The sequence below is a fragment of the Canis lupus genome, chromosome 5 (assembly GCF_048164855.1).
Source record: "Canis lupus baileyi chromosome 5, mCanLup2.hap1, whole genome shotgun sequence".
Lineage (NCBI taxonomy): Eukaryota > Metazoa > Chordata > Mammalia > Carnivora > Canidae > Canis > Canis lupus.
Genome location: NC_132842.1, coordinates 52164833 through 52181584, shown reverse-complemented (window position 1 = coordinate 52181584; position 16752 = coordinate 52164833). Strand labels below are relative to the sequence as shown.

The window sequence follows — 16752 nt, the reverse complement described above, 5'->3', positions numbered from 1 at the left end:
AGGATCTCGGGGTCACGCCCTGAGCCAAAGGCAGCCGCTCAACCTCTGAGTTACCCAGGCGTCCCAAGGGGCCAATTTTAAATGAAGTAAGTGCAGTGCACAAACCAGATGATGATGGTAATGATGATGATGATGGCTGCAAACACTTACTAAGCAATTGCTATATGCAGAGTCGTCTTCTAATCAATGTTCTGCACATCATTAACTGTTTCATCCTTATAACCCTACAAAGCAGGTAGAACTAATATTCACATTTTATCAAACCTATAATATAGGTAAGGGAACTGGGGCACAGGAACATTATTAAGTAAGATGCCTGGTAAGTGACAGAGCCAGACACTCTGGCTTCAGAGACCACATGTTCACTCTCACTTCTAAGAACCACACGTGAGAACTCTGGAAGACAAGAGTTCTAACCTGGGTAGGAATCGAATCCCTACAGTCCCTTCCAACAATAGGATTCTCAGTACCTTGGATAGAGGTCCAAGTAGAACTGTCCCAAAACTTCTCCTGTGGCTTTGTCCTTCACAGTGTAAAGTGTCACACTTTTATGCCACACATGAGCATCTGCCACCTGCTCGAATGAAAGCCCCAACAACTCCTGGTAGATGTTCAGCAAGCCTTCAGTGACCACTTCAATTGGGAAGTATTCCTTGAGGCTCTCTTGATCGATGGAGTACTTGAGTTCTTCTGTCTGAGTCATGTAGTAATGGAGATCCCAGGCATTGATTTTCCCATCATATTCAAAACCTCTCTCTTCACATTCCTTTTTCTTCAAATTCAAAATAAATTCTCGCTCTGCCTCACCCAACGGTTTTAATTTCTGGCTTAAGTCATCTGTGAGGGAAATGGGAAAAGCCAGTGATTTATTGCTTTTGGGGGCAAGCACATTTATACACATACCAGTGTTTTAGCACGGTGTTTTCTCCTTTGTAGTACTTGATACACATAATGGGAGGAAGGAAGAGCGGAAGGAGAGAGCGAGGGAAGGAAAGCAGGCTCTCTTATGACAGCACTGCTGTTCTCTTCGGGTAATTTATCATGGCTCCTTGCCCTCCCCCCCCCTTTTTTTTTAGTTTTTCTTTTTTAGCACCAGCCAAATCAAGCCACAACTTCCTCATACCGTCAACAAAGCTCAAGTTTATCTCGGAGAACTCTGACTCCAGAATGTTATATAACTCAGGAAACAAAACAATAGTGAAACCATCTCATGTACATGATTACTCTTCAATGAGATGAGGCTCCTCAAAAAGCCAGGGAAGATAAATCAGATGCAACCTGTGATCACTATTACTAAAAACTGCTCAGTGCAGTTAAAGAACAGCCATGGGTTTTGTTTATCACCAATCCCTTCCTATAAAGAATGTCTATTTGGATATAGCAATTCCACTTTTTAGATGGATACCACAATTTATATACCGTGGTTAATTTTGACTATTTCGCTTTCTCCCTAACTTACTTTATTTATTTATTTTTTATTTTTTTCCCCCTAACTTATTTTAATTTAAAAAGGGCACATTTCCATCTGGGCTATCGTCTTGTGGCCTGTATTCACATACTCTCTTACAGGCCTAATCAGAATTGTATCACTCTGTATCTCCCTTAAGTTTCCTTCTTTCTCTTTACAGGGCTTATCAGACAGTTGTCTTCACCTTTACACTCTAGGATTGACTTCCAAACTGCCATGTCCTGTAACAGAGCCAAATACATGTTTATCTTACAAATATTTGTGACAAATTGAGGACAAATACATAAGAGCCCATGCATTTAGCTGGATACAGTGAGATAATCAAAGAAAAAGAAAGATGGAAATATACAACTAAGTATAAAAAGACCCCACCTAGAAAGGCTGTTACGTGGCTGGTACTCTTTGCAGTGTTCATTTCAAGGACAAAGTCGGCATGTGTGCTATAGCCAAGGAGTTTGGCTACTCTGGCCCGCAGTGGGAGTAGCTGCTGCAGGATTACGGTATTTTCCTAGTAGTAAACAACAACAACAAAAACAAAGATTCATCATTAATTGGATCCAAAGCATTAAAAGAGAGTTATTACATGTATTTTTAGGTTGGCAAAACTGTCAGGTATTTTTAAACCATCTCACCTCTGAATAAATTACTACAGTGTTAACGGACTTTTTTTTTTAAAGCTATGATTGAGTTTTATTTCTGAAATAACCAACTTTTTAACCCTCAGGAGATTGCTATGAGGTCTTAATAAAATTTTAGGTATTATAAACTTAAGAGTGAAAAATAGGGATCCCTGGGTGGCGCAGCGGTTTGGCGCCTGCCTTTGGCCCAGGGCGCGATCCTGGAGACCCGGGATCGAATCCCACGTCGGGCTCCCGGTGCATGGAGCCTGCTTCTCCCTCTGCCTGTGTCTCTGCCTCTCTCTCTCTCTGTGACTATCATAAATAAATAAAAATTTAAAAAAAAAAAAAAAAAAAAAAAAAAAAAAGAGTGAAAAATATTAAGGACTACAGTGATTCCACATTTAATTTCATTGATAAGACTGCAACAAATATTGATACTTACATTTGTTTTTGGTATTATAAATATATGTAAACACTAGTTTGCCACTTTTTTTTTTTTTTTACAGATTTTATTTATTTATTCATGAGAGACACAGAGAGAGAGGCAGAGACACAGGCAGAGGGAGAAGCAGGCTCCCTATGGGGAGCTGGATGTGGGACTTGATCCTGGATCCCAGGATCATACCCATGATCTCAGGATCATGCCCTGAGCCGGAGGCAGACCTCAACCACTGAGCCACGAAGGAGCCACTAGTTTGCCACTTTACTTCACACCCATTAGTATGGCTACTATAGAAACAATAGAAATATAATGAAATATATATATTTCATGAAATACATATATTTCTATATTATAAGGAATATAATACAGAAAAATAGTGTTAGTGAGGATGTGAAGAATCTGGAACCTTTGTGTACTGCTGATATGAATGTAAAAAGTATAGCTGCTGTGGAAAACAGTATTGCAATTCCTTAAAAAATTAAACACATAATTACTATATGATCCAGCAGTTCCACGTGTGGGTATGTATCCCAAAGAGTGGAAGCAGGAATTCAAAAAGATACCTATACACCTGTGTTCACTACAACATTATGTGAATAATAGCCAAGTGGTGGAAGCGTGTTCATCAATGGATAAATAAAGGAAATGTGGTTGATACATACAAAGGAATATTATTCAGTCTTAAAAGGGTAAGAAATGCTAGCGCATGGATAAAATGTCAAGACATCACACTAAGTAAAAATAAGCCAGCCACAAAATATGTCTCACAAATTGTATGATTCCAACTTACATAAGGCTCCTAGAGGAGTCAAATTCATAGAGCCAGAAAATAGAGCAGTGAATGCCAGGGGTTGGGGAAAAGAAGATTGGGAGTTAGTATTTAATGGGTACAGAGTTTTAGCTGGGAAAGATGACAAAGTCTGAAGACACATAGTGGTGATGGTTGCATAGCAATGTGAACATTCATCTCAAATCATTACACATTTTTTTGTTTTTGTTTTGTATGTATTAAGAATATAAATAATGATATTGCTTTATTTTTTTAATAATAAAAGGAAAAGTAATCTCCTGGAGAAAGTAATAAATGTTGAAGTCAAAGAAAAATTACCCCAATGATTAAATCATATTTAATTGTTTCTAAGGAAGATCACACACTGAGGTCAGTCTATCCAGGTTCTTAATTAGGCTCTACCATTTATTATTTATTTGACCTTTGTTAAGTCCTTTAACCTTTCTAAGCCTCAGGTTTCTCATCTTTAAGATGTGGACAATAGAAGTAGCTGAATCGTAGGGTGATAACGAAGACTCAAGTCAGAATATATGTCAAGTGCACAGAAAAGTGCCTGGTACGTGAGCAAATACTAAATAATTATTTACTCTAATTTTCATTATTTTAAAACTACAATGGAAATATGGATAAGAGAAATACATAACTCAAGTTCTAAAGTTTACTAGTTTGAGTTTTTCCCATCTTTTTCAGTTTTCCTAGACTTCTCTCTAGACTGACAATTTTCTCAAAATCCCCCTCCCCCCATTCTTTCTTTTAGTAAAAGAATTTTCTGAGTTTTTGCTGGACACATGATACCTTGACTACCTCTTCCAACCTCTCTTAAAACTAGCTGTGGCCACATGATATGCAACGGAACAAGGGACTAGCAAAGAGGTCATGAGTAAAATTCCCGGGTTATCTCTTTATAGATGCTTGTCTTGTCAGCTGTGAACTGCATGTGACAACAATGACTGTGGAAGCCACGATACCAAGGATGGCAGAGCTATCTCCTCCAACTCTGGATCATTCACCTCTGTACTGTTAGTTGCAAGAGAAATACACCTTTAGAAATTGTGTTAAAACACATATAACATAAAAATGCCATTTTAACCATTTGAAAAAAATTATTTAAGACTTTTATTAGCAGGTGCTTGCCATCTGCTGACTTTGAAAAAAAATCAAGTTTAAACTTTTATTACAAATTTAAAATTAGGTTCTTAAATTTAAATCTTAACTTGACCAGATACAAAACAACTTAAAAACTTTTAAAGGCGTATTGAGAAAAACCAGGCTAAAAAACCAAACCAAACCCAACCCGTTTATCATTACCAAAAGACAGCTTTAGGTAAAAATAATAGAAACCTCAGGCTGCATAGATAATGCAGATTAGAAGTTCTCCTTATTGGCTCAATGGGCAAAAGGCAAGCACTTAAAGTCTTTGGCTCCAATCTCTTGTTTATTTCTTACTGCTGGAAATTCATATTTACTACTTCTTGTTGGCCAGCTAAACCGGATGATAGTAGAGACGGTAAGACCGCATTTACTTAGTGCCCCCAGCCTCACGAGCCTACCAATTCTCAGAAGTAGATTGGCTGAGTTTGTCTCTGGAATCTTGTGGTTTGGGGTTTTCTAGCATCTGTGTGGGTCACTGGAGTTAAGTTGGCAGAGACCTTGAGGCAGCTGTTGATGTTGGGCCTCATCTTAATTTTCCTTCCTTTCCACTTCAGGCTCTGTCAAGAAGGAGCCCTGTGGGATCATGGTCTGAACCCCCATACACACTGTCTCACTGGTCTGCCTTGCTCTCCTGTCCGCTGGTCAGAGCCCTCCAGTGCTTCTCCCTGCGGGCGAGGGTTGGAAGAGTGGTTGCTGCCCATAGTCAAGTGGGAACTTGGTCTATGGGAGGTCTGGCGCTGTGGGGCTTGCCTTTCAGGAGCACTGTCCCAGTCCTCCTCCTTCCCCATCCTCACTATTCTGGTACTTCTGCGGGTAACTGTGGGGAAGGCTCCTGCAATGAAGAGCATCTTTAACAGTTATCACCTGCTGCATATTTATGGCCTTGAGCTGGGGCTCCACCACAGCCTGGCACTTTTGCTGCCTCCCTACCCTTTCCTCCTCCCACACCAGACTCCAGCCTCTCCCTTCCCTACACTAAGCAGGTACTTCCCAGGGTGATTCTTTTTGGCAATCTGGTATACAAACACCTTGGTCTCATTTCTGTTGATCGAACTGCATCAATTTCTTAAAGTGAACCACTTTACGTTCTCCACACCTTCACTGTGATGACCTTGTGGTGCTGCAGAGGTGAGGGCAGGGTCACCTCCCCCCAATTGTTGCGCGTGGTGACAGTGATGGTGACTGGGCCACTGGGGGTGCAGCTGCTTAGGGCTCTCTGGGGTCCACTCTCCTTCCCACTCTTGCCGGAACTCCCATTTAAGCCATTTTTAAGTGTCTAATTCAGTGGCACTAATTGCACTCAGTTCATACTATTAGGCAACCACTACTATTATCTGTTTCCAAAACTTTTCCAACACCCCAACTGGAAACCTGGTAACCATTAAACAGCAATTCCCCAGTGTCCCCTGCCTCTGCCAACCACTAATCCTTTCTGAAGAGAAATAGCTTTTATCTTATTTGAGTCACTGCACTGTTGGTTGGCTTTTGTATAGCTGCTTACCCTGCTTACCCTGTACCCTCACACACACAGAGGTTTGATATTAGGAATAGGGTACTGCCATAAGAAAAATGAAAAAATGTACAGGAGTAGAAGGTGGGAACAGAGACACAGCAGGCTAGGAAGCTGGCAATCCTCATTATACCATGGGCAACATTTGTTAAAATGATTTCATATCATAACTTGGAAGGCCGGACAATTACCTACTAAGTCTTAGCCCTAGGGGGACTGTTGGGGACATCTAATGTTGGTGCATGTGTGTTGCTATGTGTGGCTTTTGGAAAGATTGCATGAGATGAACTCAAATGAGAACTGTTCAGTTTACAAAGATAGAAGGAAAAGACTTCTGTTAACCAAGGTTTTGTCCATGGCGTACAATCTAGGACCTCAGATGTCTGGGGGAGCCATTGCTCTGTACTCCTAGGATCAAGAGAAAAGACTCACTTAGAGTTATTGAATTACAGAGAGTAGTTTGAGAATACTGTCTTCTTCCTCAAGCCTACTGTTTCAGAAGGCCCCAGAGCAGACTCTATTAAAGCAAGATGAACAAGATACAGGAGCCAATATAAAAAAATCTAGAAGACTTAGGAACTACTGACCAAAAGTATTACTTGGGTATAATCATTTTAATCTGAATCTGACTGGAAGCAAAGAGACAAGACACTTACTACATTTTTGAGGGAATTATATTACCAAAGGCATCATGAACTTGGCCTACAAAAGCTTGTGGTTATTTGATCCCTAAAGCAATCCTCAGGCTTCAAACCAGCATGAGCAGGAATCTTGACTAGTAGCTGCCCAGGATTTGGTCCTAGAGGGCAACAGACAAGAAAGAATTCCTGGCAGGCAAAATCAGGGATCGCGCGGTACAATTGCTAATTACTGCTAGAAAAAAAAAAAAAAAAGTAACTTTAAGGAGCTATCCAAGGACCTTCATCAAAGCAAGGAATCCTCACAATTTCTGCCAGTTTTTGAAAATTGGTATGGGCCTGCCATATGTCTCCCATTCTTTCCTTTTCCAAACAGGAGTTTTTAGTGTGGTTACTGCGTTCCTAATCCATCAGTGGGTGTGTGTGTTGGGGATGAACAGATCAGACAACATGCTCTCTCTTTCATAAGCTGCTAGATCATGAGGAAGCTACAAGTGGGGAGGACTCCAGACAGGCTTGTCTTTGAGCTCGAGGCAGTTAACTCGTTACGATTTGACATATGGTGAGTGGGGTTCTAGGTGTGGCAAAAAGGTGCTCACAGTTATCTGGAGGGCCCAAGAGGCAGACTGTGGAGGAACTGGCCAGCTGACTCTCAGAAGGCATTTTTAATTCTTCCTTTTTTCCTTTTGGCAGTGGAATCCCCTCAGCTAAGCACATGGCTGTCAACCAGAGACTACATTTCCCCCCGTTCCCCTGAAGCTAGATATGGCAAGATGATGGAATCTGAGTCAATGGGTTGTGAATGGAGTTGATGTACATCATTTCAAGGTCTTCTTAAAGGTGCTTTATTTTCCCTCTTCCCTAAAGGCTGGGACATGGTGAGAGCTGGTATGGCCTTGGAAGTCATTTGTTGAGGACAGAGAGGCCTAGACTTCTGACTTGGTAAATGAATACAACTTTTGTTTATTTAAACCATTCTATTTTAATGAAAACAGCTTATGATGTGGCCACACCAAGGCTGCCACTGAGCAAGGAGAAAGTTAAAAGCTTTAAGAAATTAGGAGGCATAATACACAACTAGGCATATTGGTTTCTGAGCTGATGTCAACATGGGTAAACAAAGGAAACCCATCTCTTAAAATCTTCCACAAAAACAAAAGAAAGACAAAACATTCAGAGTACCTCTTTGCACCTTGTATTAAAAGCCATTTCCATCTTCCTTCTGGTCTCAGGGATACAACATTTCTTCATGACAGGAAAATAGTGTGGATATTTTAAGGTAATTTTATACTTGTCATCATCTGTCTTTTCTAAACTGTCAATGAAATCATCAGGAAGTGCACCTGCAAAAAATCATTTTCTCATTCATCTATTTTTCTACTCATTATTAGTGTATTTAGCAATTGGCATGATGCCTTTAAGAAGCTCTAGGAATTCTGTGAAGTAACTGAGATTCAAGTAAAATAATGATAATCCTTATAATATCATTTTGATGTTACTAGAATGGGGGTGGTGATCAGAGGACGGTGGCTTAGGAGATGGTAATTCAGAATATGAATAGGCTTCAGTGCACTTGTACAGATGGTGTTTTGATGGGGAACAGGCAAAGCTAAGCCACAAAAGATTCAGAACAGATTAAGCACAGACTACTTAAAGTTACACTGTAGGAGATATTATAAAGCAAAAAATTTCAAGGCACTGAAGGCTGTTAAACACTAGCATAAGTTACCAGGAAATATTATGAAATCTCCTTTGGATTATCTCTAGAAATAGTATATACTCTTATTAGAATAAAATCTAGGCATGCTTTGGTTGTCTTTTTTGTTGAAGGGGTGATGAGTTCTATAGAAAACTACCTGATCATTTTTTTTTTTTTTTAATTTTTATTTATTTATGGTAGTCACAGGGGGGGGGGGGGCAGAGACACAGGCAGAGGGAGAAGCAGGCTCCATGCACCGGGAGCCCGATGTGGGATTCGATCCCGGGTCTCCAGGATCGCGCCCTGGGCCAAAGGCAGGCACCAAACCGCTGCGCCACCCAGGGATCCCTACCTGATCATTTTTTAAAGAATTCTTTCAACTTTGATTTGGCAAATGGTGAGGTAACATTATTTCTCTAAATTATACTATTTAACCAGAAAAAAAAAAAAAAAACCCAGAATTTTACCAAGTTCAGCCTTGGAAAATACAAGGAAGGTATCATCCTCATTGAGGTTTTTGTTGAAGTCAATACATAGCTCACTCACTCTTTTCTTCATTGCTTTGATTTCCTAAACAGAAGATACAGATATAGAACATTAACGATAAGACAAAACTTTCATTTTTTTTAAAAAGATTTTATTTATTCATGAGAGACACACACACACAGAGAGGCAGAGACACAGGCAGAGGGAGGAGCAGGCTCCATGCAGGGAGCCCAAAGTGGGACTCGATCCCGGGACTCCAGGATCACACCCTGGGCAGAAGGCGCCCTAAACCGCTGAGCCACCCAGGCTGCCCGAAACTTTCATTTTTAATGCCATTGTTCAAACAAGTTTCACTTTTACATGAAGATTGGCTTCTATGTCCAGCCTGCAGGAAGTGTTTTTTTAAAGATGTGTTTCATAAAATAGTTTCTTGAAGTCTTCTATGCAGTATCTGTATCTGTATGAGTATCTGATACAGAGTATCAGTATGCAACATGAGTATCTGTATGCAACACCTACAAAAGGCAATCCCAGTGATGTGTTAGAAATTAGTCATAAGAACTAATTTGTAAGAACTAAATAAACTTAGGTATAATCGAAGCAGACTCTGGTACAGAGTACATACAGATAGTAAATAGTTGTTGGGTGAATGAATGACTGTAGTAGCCTGTTAATAATTAACATTTTTCTTTCTTTTTAAAAATTATTATTATTATTTTAAAGATTTTATTTATTTATTCATGAGAGACACAGAGGGAGTGAGAGGCAGAGACACAGGCAGAGGGAGATGCAGGCTCTATGCAGGGAGCCCAATGTGGGACTTGATCCCAGGTCTCCAGGATCACACCCTAGGCTGCAGGCAGCGCTAAACTGCTGCGCCACTGGGGCTGCCCTAAAATTATTTTTTTAAAAACATTTTATCTATTAATTTGAGAAAGACAGAGAGACAGAGCTTGAGTGAGTGAGAGAGAGAATGCACGAGCAAGGGGGAGAGTCAGAGGGAGAAGGAGAAGCCGACTCCCCATTGAACAGGGAGCCCGATATGGGGCTTGATCCCACTACCCAGGAACCATGATTTGAGCCGAAGGCAGATGCCCAATTGATGGAGCCACCCAGGCACCCCTAATTAACATATTTCTAATCTTTTCCAATTCAGAGTTTTAATGTAGAAATCAACATTTGGTGCTGAAGTAAACAGATAATTAATTTTATGGTTGCTTTGGAAAAAAGGCTGTGTCTTAGTTTTATAGACTTTTGTAAACTAAGGTAATAGGGGCCTTAACATTTGCATAAAAAATATTAGGTGGGAAATCAGAGGAAGCAAAAAAGGAAACCACAAGAAAAAACATTAAATGTTTATATTAACCTGTCTTATATTCTAAAGATGCTGGATAATGAAATTTCAGGAACCATAATGGTTCTCAAAGCATGGCCCTGACCCCAACATCACCTGGGAGTTTGTTAGAAATGTATATTCTTGAGACCCAAACCAAACCAACTAAAACACAAACTCTCAGAGGGTGGGACTCTGTACTCAGAGCTTTAACAGCTTTGCTGTAAACCATCACTTGGTTTGGATGTCTTTCACACTGGTTTCCTGTTTCTAATGTTTACAAGAATAACCTGATAATTCTGGTGCACACTTAATTTGAGTCTGCTGACTTAACACATACTGTGCAGTATTGGTTTTGGACACTTGGGTTATCACCTCAAGCTCCCTTCCACCACCACTCCCCCATTCTACATTAGCCATGTAGTTTGGGTGGGACCTGATCCTATCTGAAATTTCAGGAATGTGACCCTATACCATTCAGGTAATCCCATCCCCACTGTAGTACTGACTGGTTCTGATTAGCAAGGCCTGGCATTCTCCTGACTAAAAGGGGAGTCAGGATTAGGCATATGATCCAATGCAGGCCATTAAGACATGAGAGGAAGTTTGACACTATGTTCTTTTGGATGGTGGATCTTCTAGTTATACAAGCAAATAAGTCTTTTCTATTGTTTAAACTGAGTCAACAGGGTTTTTATCAATTGTAAATAAACATATTTCAACTAATACAATGCCCCAAACAGAAATGATGAGTGACCCAGAAGACATAAGGTAAATTACGTAAGTCAGATCAGTCACATTTCTCTAACTAGGTTGAGGAAGATACAAGGTATTCAAAGGGCGTTTAGGTGACAGAAAGGTACCTGTATCTCAGTAGTACCTTCAGTTATATCTACTAGGCTGACATCACTTGGTTTGGCTATCTTTCACACTTGTTTCCTGTTCTACTGTTTAGAAGAATGACTTGGAAACAGATCCAGGGTTGTATTTCCTGTCCAAGAAGAATGATTTAATTCTGTAGCTGAGTTTACTTCTGATAATGGAAGACAGGATCAGCATCAGACAAGAAAAAGTTTGAGGAGCACTTTTCAGTAGCTAATGTGTCCTCATATTCGGTTGGCCCTTGAGCAACAGGGATTTGAATGGTCCAGGGCCACTTATATACAGATATTTTTTCAGTAAATAAAGTTCAGTACTATAAATGTATGTTCTCTTCCTTTTGATTTCCTCAATAATAACTTCTTTTCTCTGGCTTACTTTAAGACAATATATAATACATATAACATACAAAATACATGTTAATCAACTATGTTATGGGTAAAGCTTCTGGTCAATAGCAGGCTATTAAGTTTTTGGGGAGTCAGAAGTGTGGATATTTTTGACTGTGCAGGGGAATTGTTATCTCAACCCCCAGGATGTTCAAGGGTGAACTGTATTAATCCTAGGGTATTCCACTCCAAAGTGCTTGTATTAAAACTCTCCATCATAAAAATTTTATTACCAATGACCATGGGAGTGAGAGTGCAAATCAACTACTAAGACCTGGAAATAGCCATAAGGAAATATAAAATGGAGAACGGAAAATAAGCCCAGCACATATGAAACAAATGTAATTTGCATAGGATTAAAAATTCTGATTATCAGTTGTCAGTCACCATGAGGTTGAAAGGAGTTGTAGAATTTAAAACCACTGACTACCAAATACACTGGAAATGGATTTGTATTACGTATTATTTTCCATAATACAAATGTGTTGTTTTCCAACCTGTTTTCTGTTGTATTTTATTTATTCTTTTTTTTCAAATAAGAAAAAAGAAACATAAACTCACATTTTGAACTTGTTCTGGAAGATGGAGCCCATTCCTTTTTCCCATTTTAATTGACTTTTCCAAGTATCTCCTGGCTTCAGGTTTTATCTTACTCAGATCAGATGTTTCCTGAAATGAAAGGGTATGACAACCATTTCTGTTACAATAGTGCATGGGTAAATTATAAACTATGAGACCAAAGCAAATTTATTCATTATCTCTGATGGGCTATGAAGCACACAGGTGATTACGAGGCAGGCTCTTTTGAAGACCTAATTTCTTTTATGCCTTAGTGAGCTTTGCTCATTTAAAAGGGAAAAATTAAATAAATAAAAAAGCTAAACAGAACTGCCTCGCCTCACATCAGAATAAAAAATGCCTGTACCACTTGAAAGTGTGATAATAGAAACATTTGCATAATCTCATTCTGAGTATTCTCTATGACCATGGTCTTTTTCAAAGAACGTATTCCTTATCACGAATCATCTGGATTTAATTTTCTATCATTTGCTAACCTGGTTCCACTTGAGAGGCAGGAATAGAAATAATGGGCAAATTCTACACAAATGGAGAATGGGATTCTTTTGCCAACATACCAAACAAGGACAGCTGGATTAAAACCCCAGCCAAAGGCTTCCAACACTTCAAAAATGCCTTACTGTCATTTGGCAAGAGAGATCAAGAGACTACAGCAAGCAGCATATGAACGAGTATCTGGGAAAATGAGTCAACACTGCACAAAAAGGAGGAAAGCTAGACAGAACATTTGAACCTGTATGCAGGAGCAAAACAACATCACTCAAAAGAATGGAGAATTCTCCCGGCAAAAGCAAGCTAATAAAAATACCAGATGTTTTCTCAAAACAGGTGGCAGGACAGACATGGCACATCTGGGTGGCTGGTCAGTTCATGGTCCCTGGGAGGAAATGGGGACGCCAGACAGACTCAGCAGGTGTAATGGATTCAGCCTGGGTGAGAGCCAATAAGGGACACGTGTCTCTAGAGCCTTAGAGACCTACCATTGGGTGCACTCTCTCTCCAAGACCTGGGCTGCCCACCCTCGAGTTTTATATTTTCCCAACTAAAGACATCTTTGAAGGAACACAGTTTTAGCTTCAGAACATGCATTTTAGATTGCTGGTGTAAGGCTTTTGCTGCAATCATTCTGCAGCTTTTTTTCATATTTTATTGCAACAGGCAAATAGCTGTATTTTATTTTTAAAAATATTTTATTTATTTAGGGATCCCTGGGTGGCGCAGCGGTTTGGCGCCTGCCTTTGGCCCAGGGCGCGATCCTGGAGATCCGGGATCGAATCCCACGTCGGGCTCCCGGTGCATGGAGCCTGCTTCTCCCTCTGCCTATGTCTCTGCCTCTCTTTCTCTCTCTGTGACTATCATAAATAAATAAAACTTAAAAAAAATAATAAATAAAAAATAAAAAAAATAAAATAAAAATATTTTATTTATTTATTTGGGAGAGAGAGAGAGAACATATGAGTAAGGGGTAGAAGCAGAGGGAAATCACAGAGAGAAGCAGACTCTCCTCTGAGCAGGGAGATCTACTCAGGGCTCAATCCCAGGACCCTGAGATCCCAACTTGAACCAAAGGCCGATGCTTAACTGACTGAGCTGCCCAGGTGCCCTCAAATAGTTGTATTTTAACTAAAGGTACTACTCGATACAGCAATCCGTATCTCACTTTGCCTACCAATACAAATCGTAGGTCCTAAGTACTAAAGCACTTTTGTGCATACATTACTCACAGTTTCCTTTGCGTTTATTCACAGTGGAGGCAGAGAACAGTTAGACTCCTTTTTCCATTATAACCTTCTTTTATATCCTTGGAGAACTTCTGCGCAAGCTGGCATGACTGGAGTTGGAACCCCCCCTAACTGATATTGGCACACACTGGGATCCCAGCAACACGTGCCTGCAGTGGGAAGAAACCCCTAATGGCCAGGGAGAGAACAGGGCTGTGGGCTGGCTCCCTCAGGGATGGCTAGCCGTTCGAATCACAGAGTTCAGGGGCATGTGATTAACCTGGGTTGATCAAGGCTGGTTTTAACAGCACCAGGAAGTATGTCCTGAGGTGTGGGGCACAGCAACCGGAGTTTCTAGAAGATATAATACTGGATACTGTAAGGTTGGGGAGCATCTAGGCGAGAGCTATGTGTAGCAGAGGAAAAAAAGTTCCCCATGAGGAGGGTCTGGGGAGAGCTGGGTAAGTTGTGAGGGGCCCAAATAAGCAGGCCCAGAGCCAGAGCAGAAGGCCTTCCCTGCAGGGCAGTGAGCCACAAGTGAGCCTTCCCTGTGGGCAAGTCGGGCACACTGCTGGGCAGCAGTGTACCAGGGCCTCGGGTTCCTGGCTTCACCTGGTCACCAGGGCCCTGAGCTTAGAACAGAGGCTCACTGCGAGGCCCACCAGCTGCCGTGAGCAGATTTCTCCCTCTTTGCTATGCTCGGTCAGGAAGGGCTCACATGCTAGGAGTGCCCGGCCCCGCTGTATCTCGGGAGTACAGAGCTGGTCCTTCAAAAAGCCTAGAAGCATACTCGGCAGAGTAAACTCAAACTCCTGGTCTTGACTGGGTAAAAACGACCGACTCCCTAAAAAGATAAGATGGGCATCAACAGGTACAAGGATGTTCTGAGAAAAATCTGCCCCAAATTAGGTCTAATTTAAAAAAAATGACTAATTATCTGTACTGAAATGTTTGACTTACCACAAAAATGACCCTTAACAAAATTCTGACTCAACTATAACCAGGCATCATCCGCCAGTCAGACTCCGAGCCCTCAGAAATCTCTGGAGGGCTCTCGTAGGAGGAGAGCACTTCTGATATGTGCTTCTAAAGCACATTCCTGAGCTGATCATATGAATATTCTCCCTTATAATCTCCAGGCAAGAGCAGAATCACTGTGTAATGATTTTCTAGGAGCAAAGCAGCCAATACTCTGGACTGCTCTGTGGTAACTGCATCTTCCTTCCTGAATAAGAATTTAATCCATTTGAATCTGAACCAGGTCTCAGACCTCCTTGGGTGAAGTTTCTCCTCGTTAGTGGTGGGGGAAGGCCTAAAGTGCCCTTGAGAAATTTTCCAGTTTATATAATCTGACAGTAGAGGCTCGGATTTACTTTAATCTCTGTGGTGAGGAGAATTAGTTTCTTCCTATTCTCCTCCTGTAACAAAGAGGCTTCACATGAAAGTGTGAATGTGGGCACATGTGCGCACACACACTGACACATATGCTCGTATACTCATTTTATAAACAAGAAAACTGGGGTTAAATGATCTTAGTTCACTCAGCTATTGATTAGTAAAAATGCATAGAAATACATTTTATAAATTCTTACTTTGGTACTTTCCCCAATATATTATACCACTAGATTATACCTTGATTTATTATCATTCTTTAGAATTTTATTATAAATCAGTGAACATTTTCTTAATTTCTCTGCAATCCTCCCCACCTTCTTTCTTTAAAATATTTTATTTATTTATTTATTCATGAGAGACACACACACACAGAGGCAGAGACACAGGCAGAGGGAGAAGCAGGCTCCATGCTGGAAGCCCAACGTGGGACTTGATCGCAGGTCTCCAGGATCAGGCCCTGAACCAAAGGCAGACGCTCAACCACTGAGCCACCCAGGCGTCCCTCCTCCCCACCTTCTATCCCATGACTGTTCCTTTCTTTGCAAGAACTTCCATTTCAGCTTCTAAAATATATAAATAAAAGATAATTCCAGTGGGATTTTCCATATTGTGTATATAAAGAAGAAACCACAATATTGTTAAAAGAACCCTGAAAATTTAAGATGGTATATTTCTTTGAATATCATCTAGAAAAATGAGTTCAGGGATTCCTGGGTGGCTCAGCGGTTTGACACCTGCCTTTGGCCCAAGGTGTGATCCTGGAGTCCTGGGATCGAGTCCCATGTCGGGCTCCCGGCACGGGGCCTGCTTCTCCCTCTGCCTCTCTATGTCTATCATGAATAAATAAATAAAATATTAAAAAAAAGAAAAATGAGTTCATAAGCTTGGAATATGCTATAGCAATAGAAGATAACAGAGTAGAGTACAGATCCCATTGCAAAAGCTAAGACAGAGGCATAACTTAATTAAATGTGTTATATTTGCAGTTCCCTTCCTGATTTTCCTGTTCTTTTCAACGTTATGTTTTCTGTTAGGTTTCTATCTGACCACTGTGAAGAGGGCATTCTTAGGTAGCTTGCCTGTGTTTGCGGGGTTGGGGGGCGGCACAGAAAGGTCTGCTTGCTGACCACTAATTCAAAATACCACAAGAGCCCTTGCTTTGGTGTGAGCCAGAAGCCCAGCGAGGACACTGGGAACAGGGAACCATACTGCATGAAGACACATTTTAATGGGGACTGGTTCAGTTCCATTCAGCAAACATTCACTGAGCTCCTACTTATGCCAGGTACTGGAGGAAAAAAAGATGAATATGTTTGAGGTGCTTTAAGTAATATGAAGGGATGCCTGGGTGGCTCAGTGGTTCAGCATCTGCCTTTGGCTCAGGGCATGATCCCAGTTCAGGGATTGAGTCCCACATCAGGTTCCCTGTGAGGCACCTGCTTCTCCCTCCGCTTGTGTCTCTGCCTCTCTGTGTCTTTCACGAATAAATCAATAGAATCTTAAAAAAAAAAAAAGTAATATAAAAGAAAACAAAAATATTAGCAGCTAACATCAGTATCAGGTAGTGAGTGAAGAGAGAGCTCAATACTTGGGAAGCCCAAGAGTGGTATCTGGCTAGTAGGGAAACTAAGGCAAGGCAAGGCAGTTGATG

The 16752-nt window shown here is 40.8% G+C and overlaps 1 protein-coding gene across 5 annotated transcripts in view; it reads right to left on the bottom strand.

Moving 5' to 3' along the window:
* NLN (neurolysin) overlaps positions 1 to 16752 on the bottom strand; it is a 94744-nt gene that overhangs the window by 31679 nt on the left and 46313 nt on the right. For all 5 annotated transcript variants that reach the window (XM_072826650.1, XM_072826649.1, XM_072826652.1 and 2 more), the window contains 5 exons: positions 11968 to 12075; positions 8787 to 8889; positions 7803 to 7963; positions 1841 to 1976; positions 471 to 837 (listed from right to left, as the gene is read on the bottom strand). In XM_072826650.1, the coding sequence (XP_072682751.1) occupies positions 471 to 837; positions 1841 to 1976; positions 7803 to 7963; positions 8787 to 8889; positions 11968 to 12075 (875 nt within the window). The remainder of the gene's footprint in view (positions 1 to 470; positions 838 to 1840; positions 1977 to 7802; positions 7964 to 8786; positions 8890 to 11967; positions 12076 to 16752) is intronic.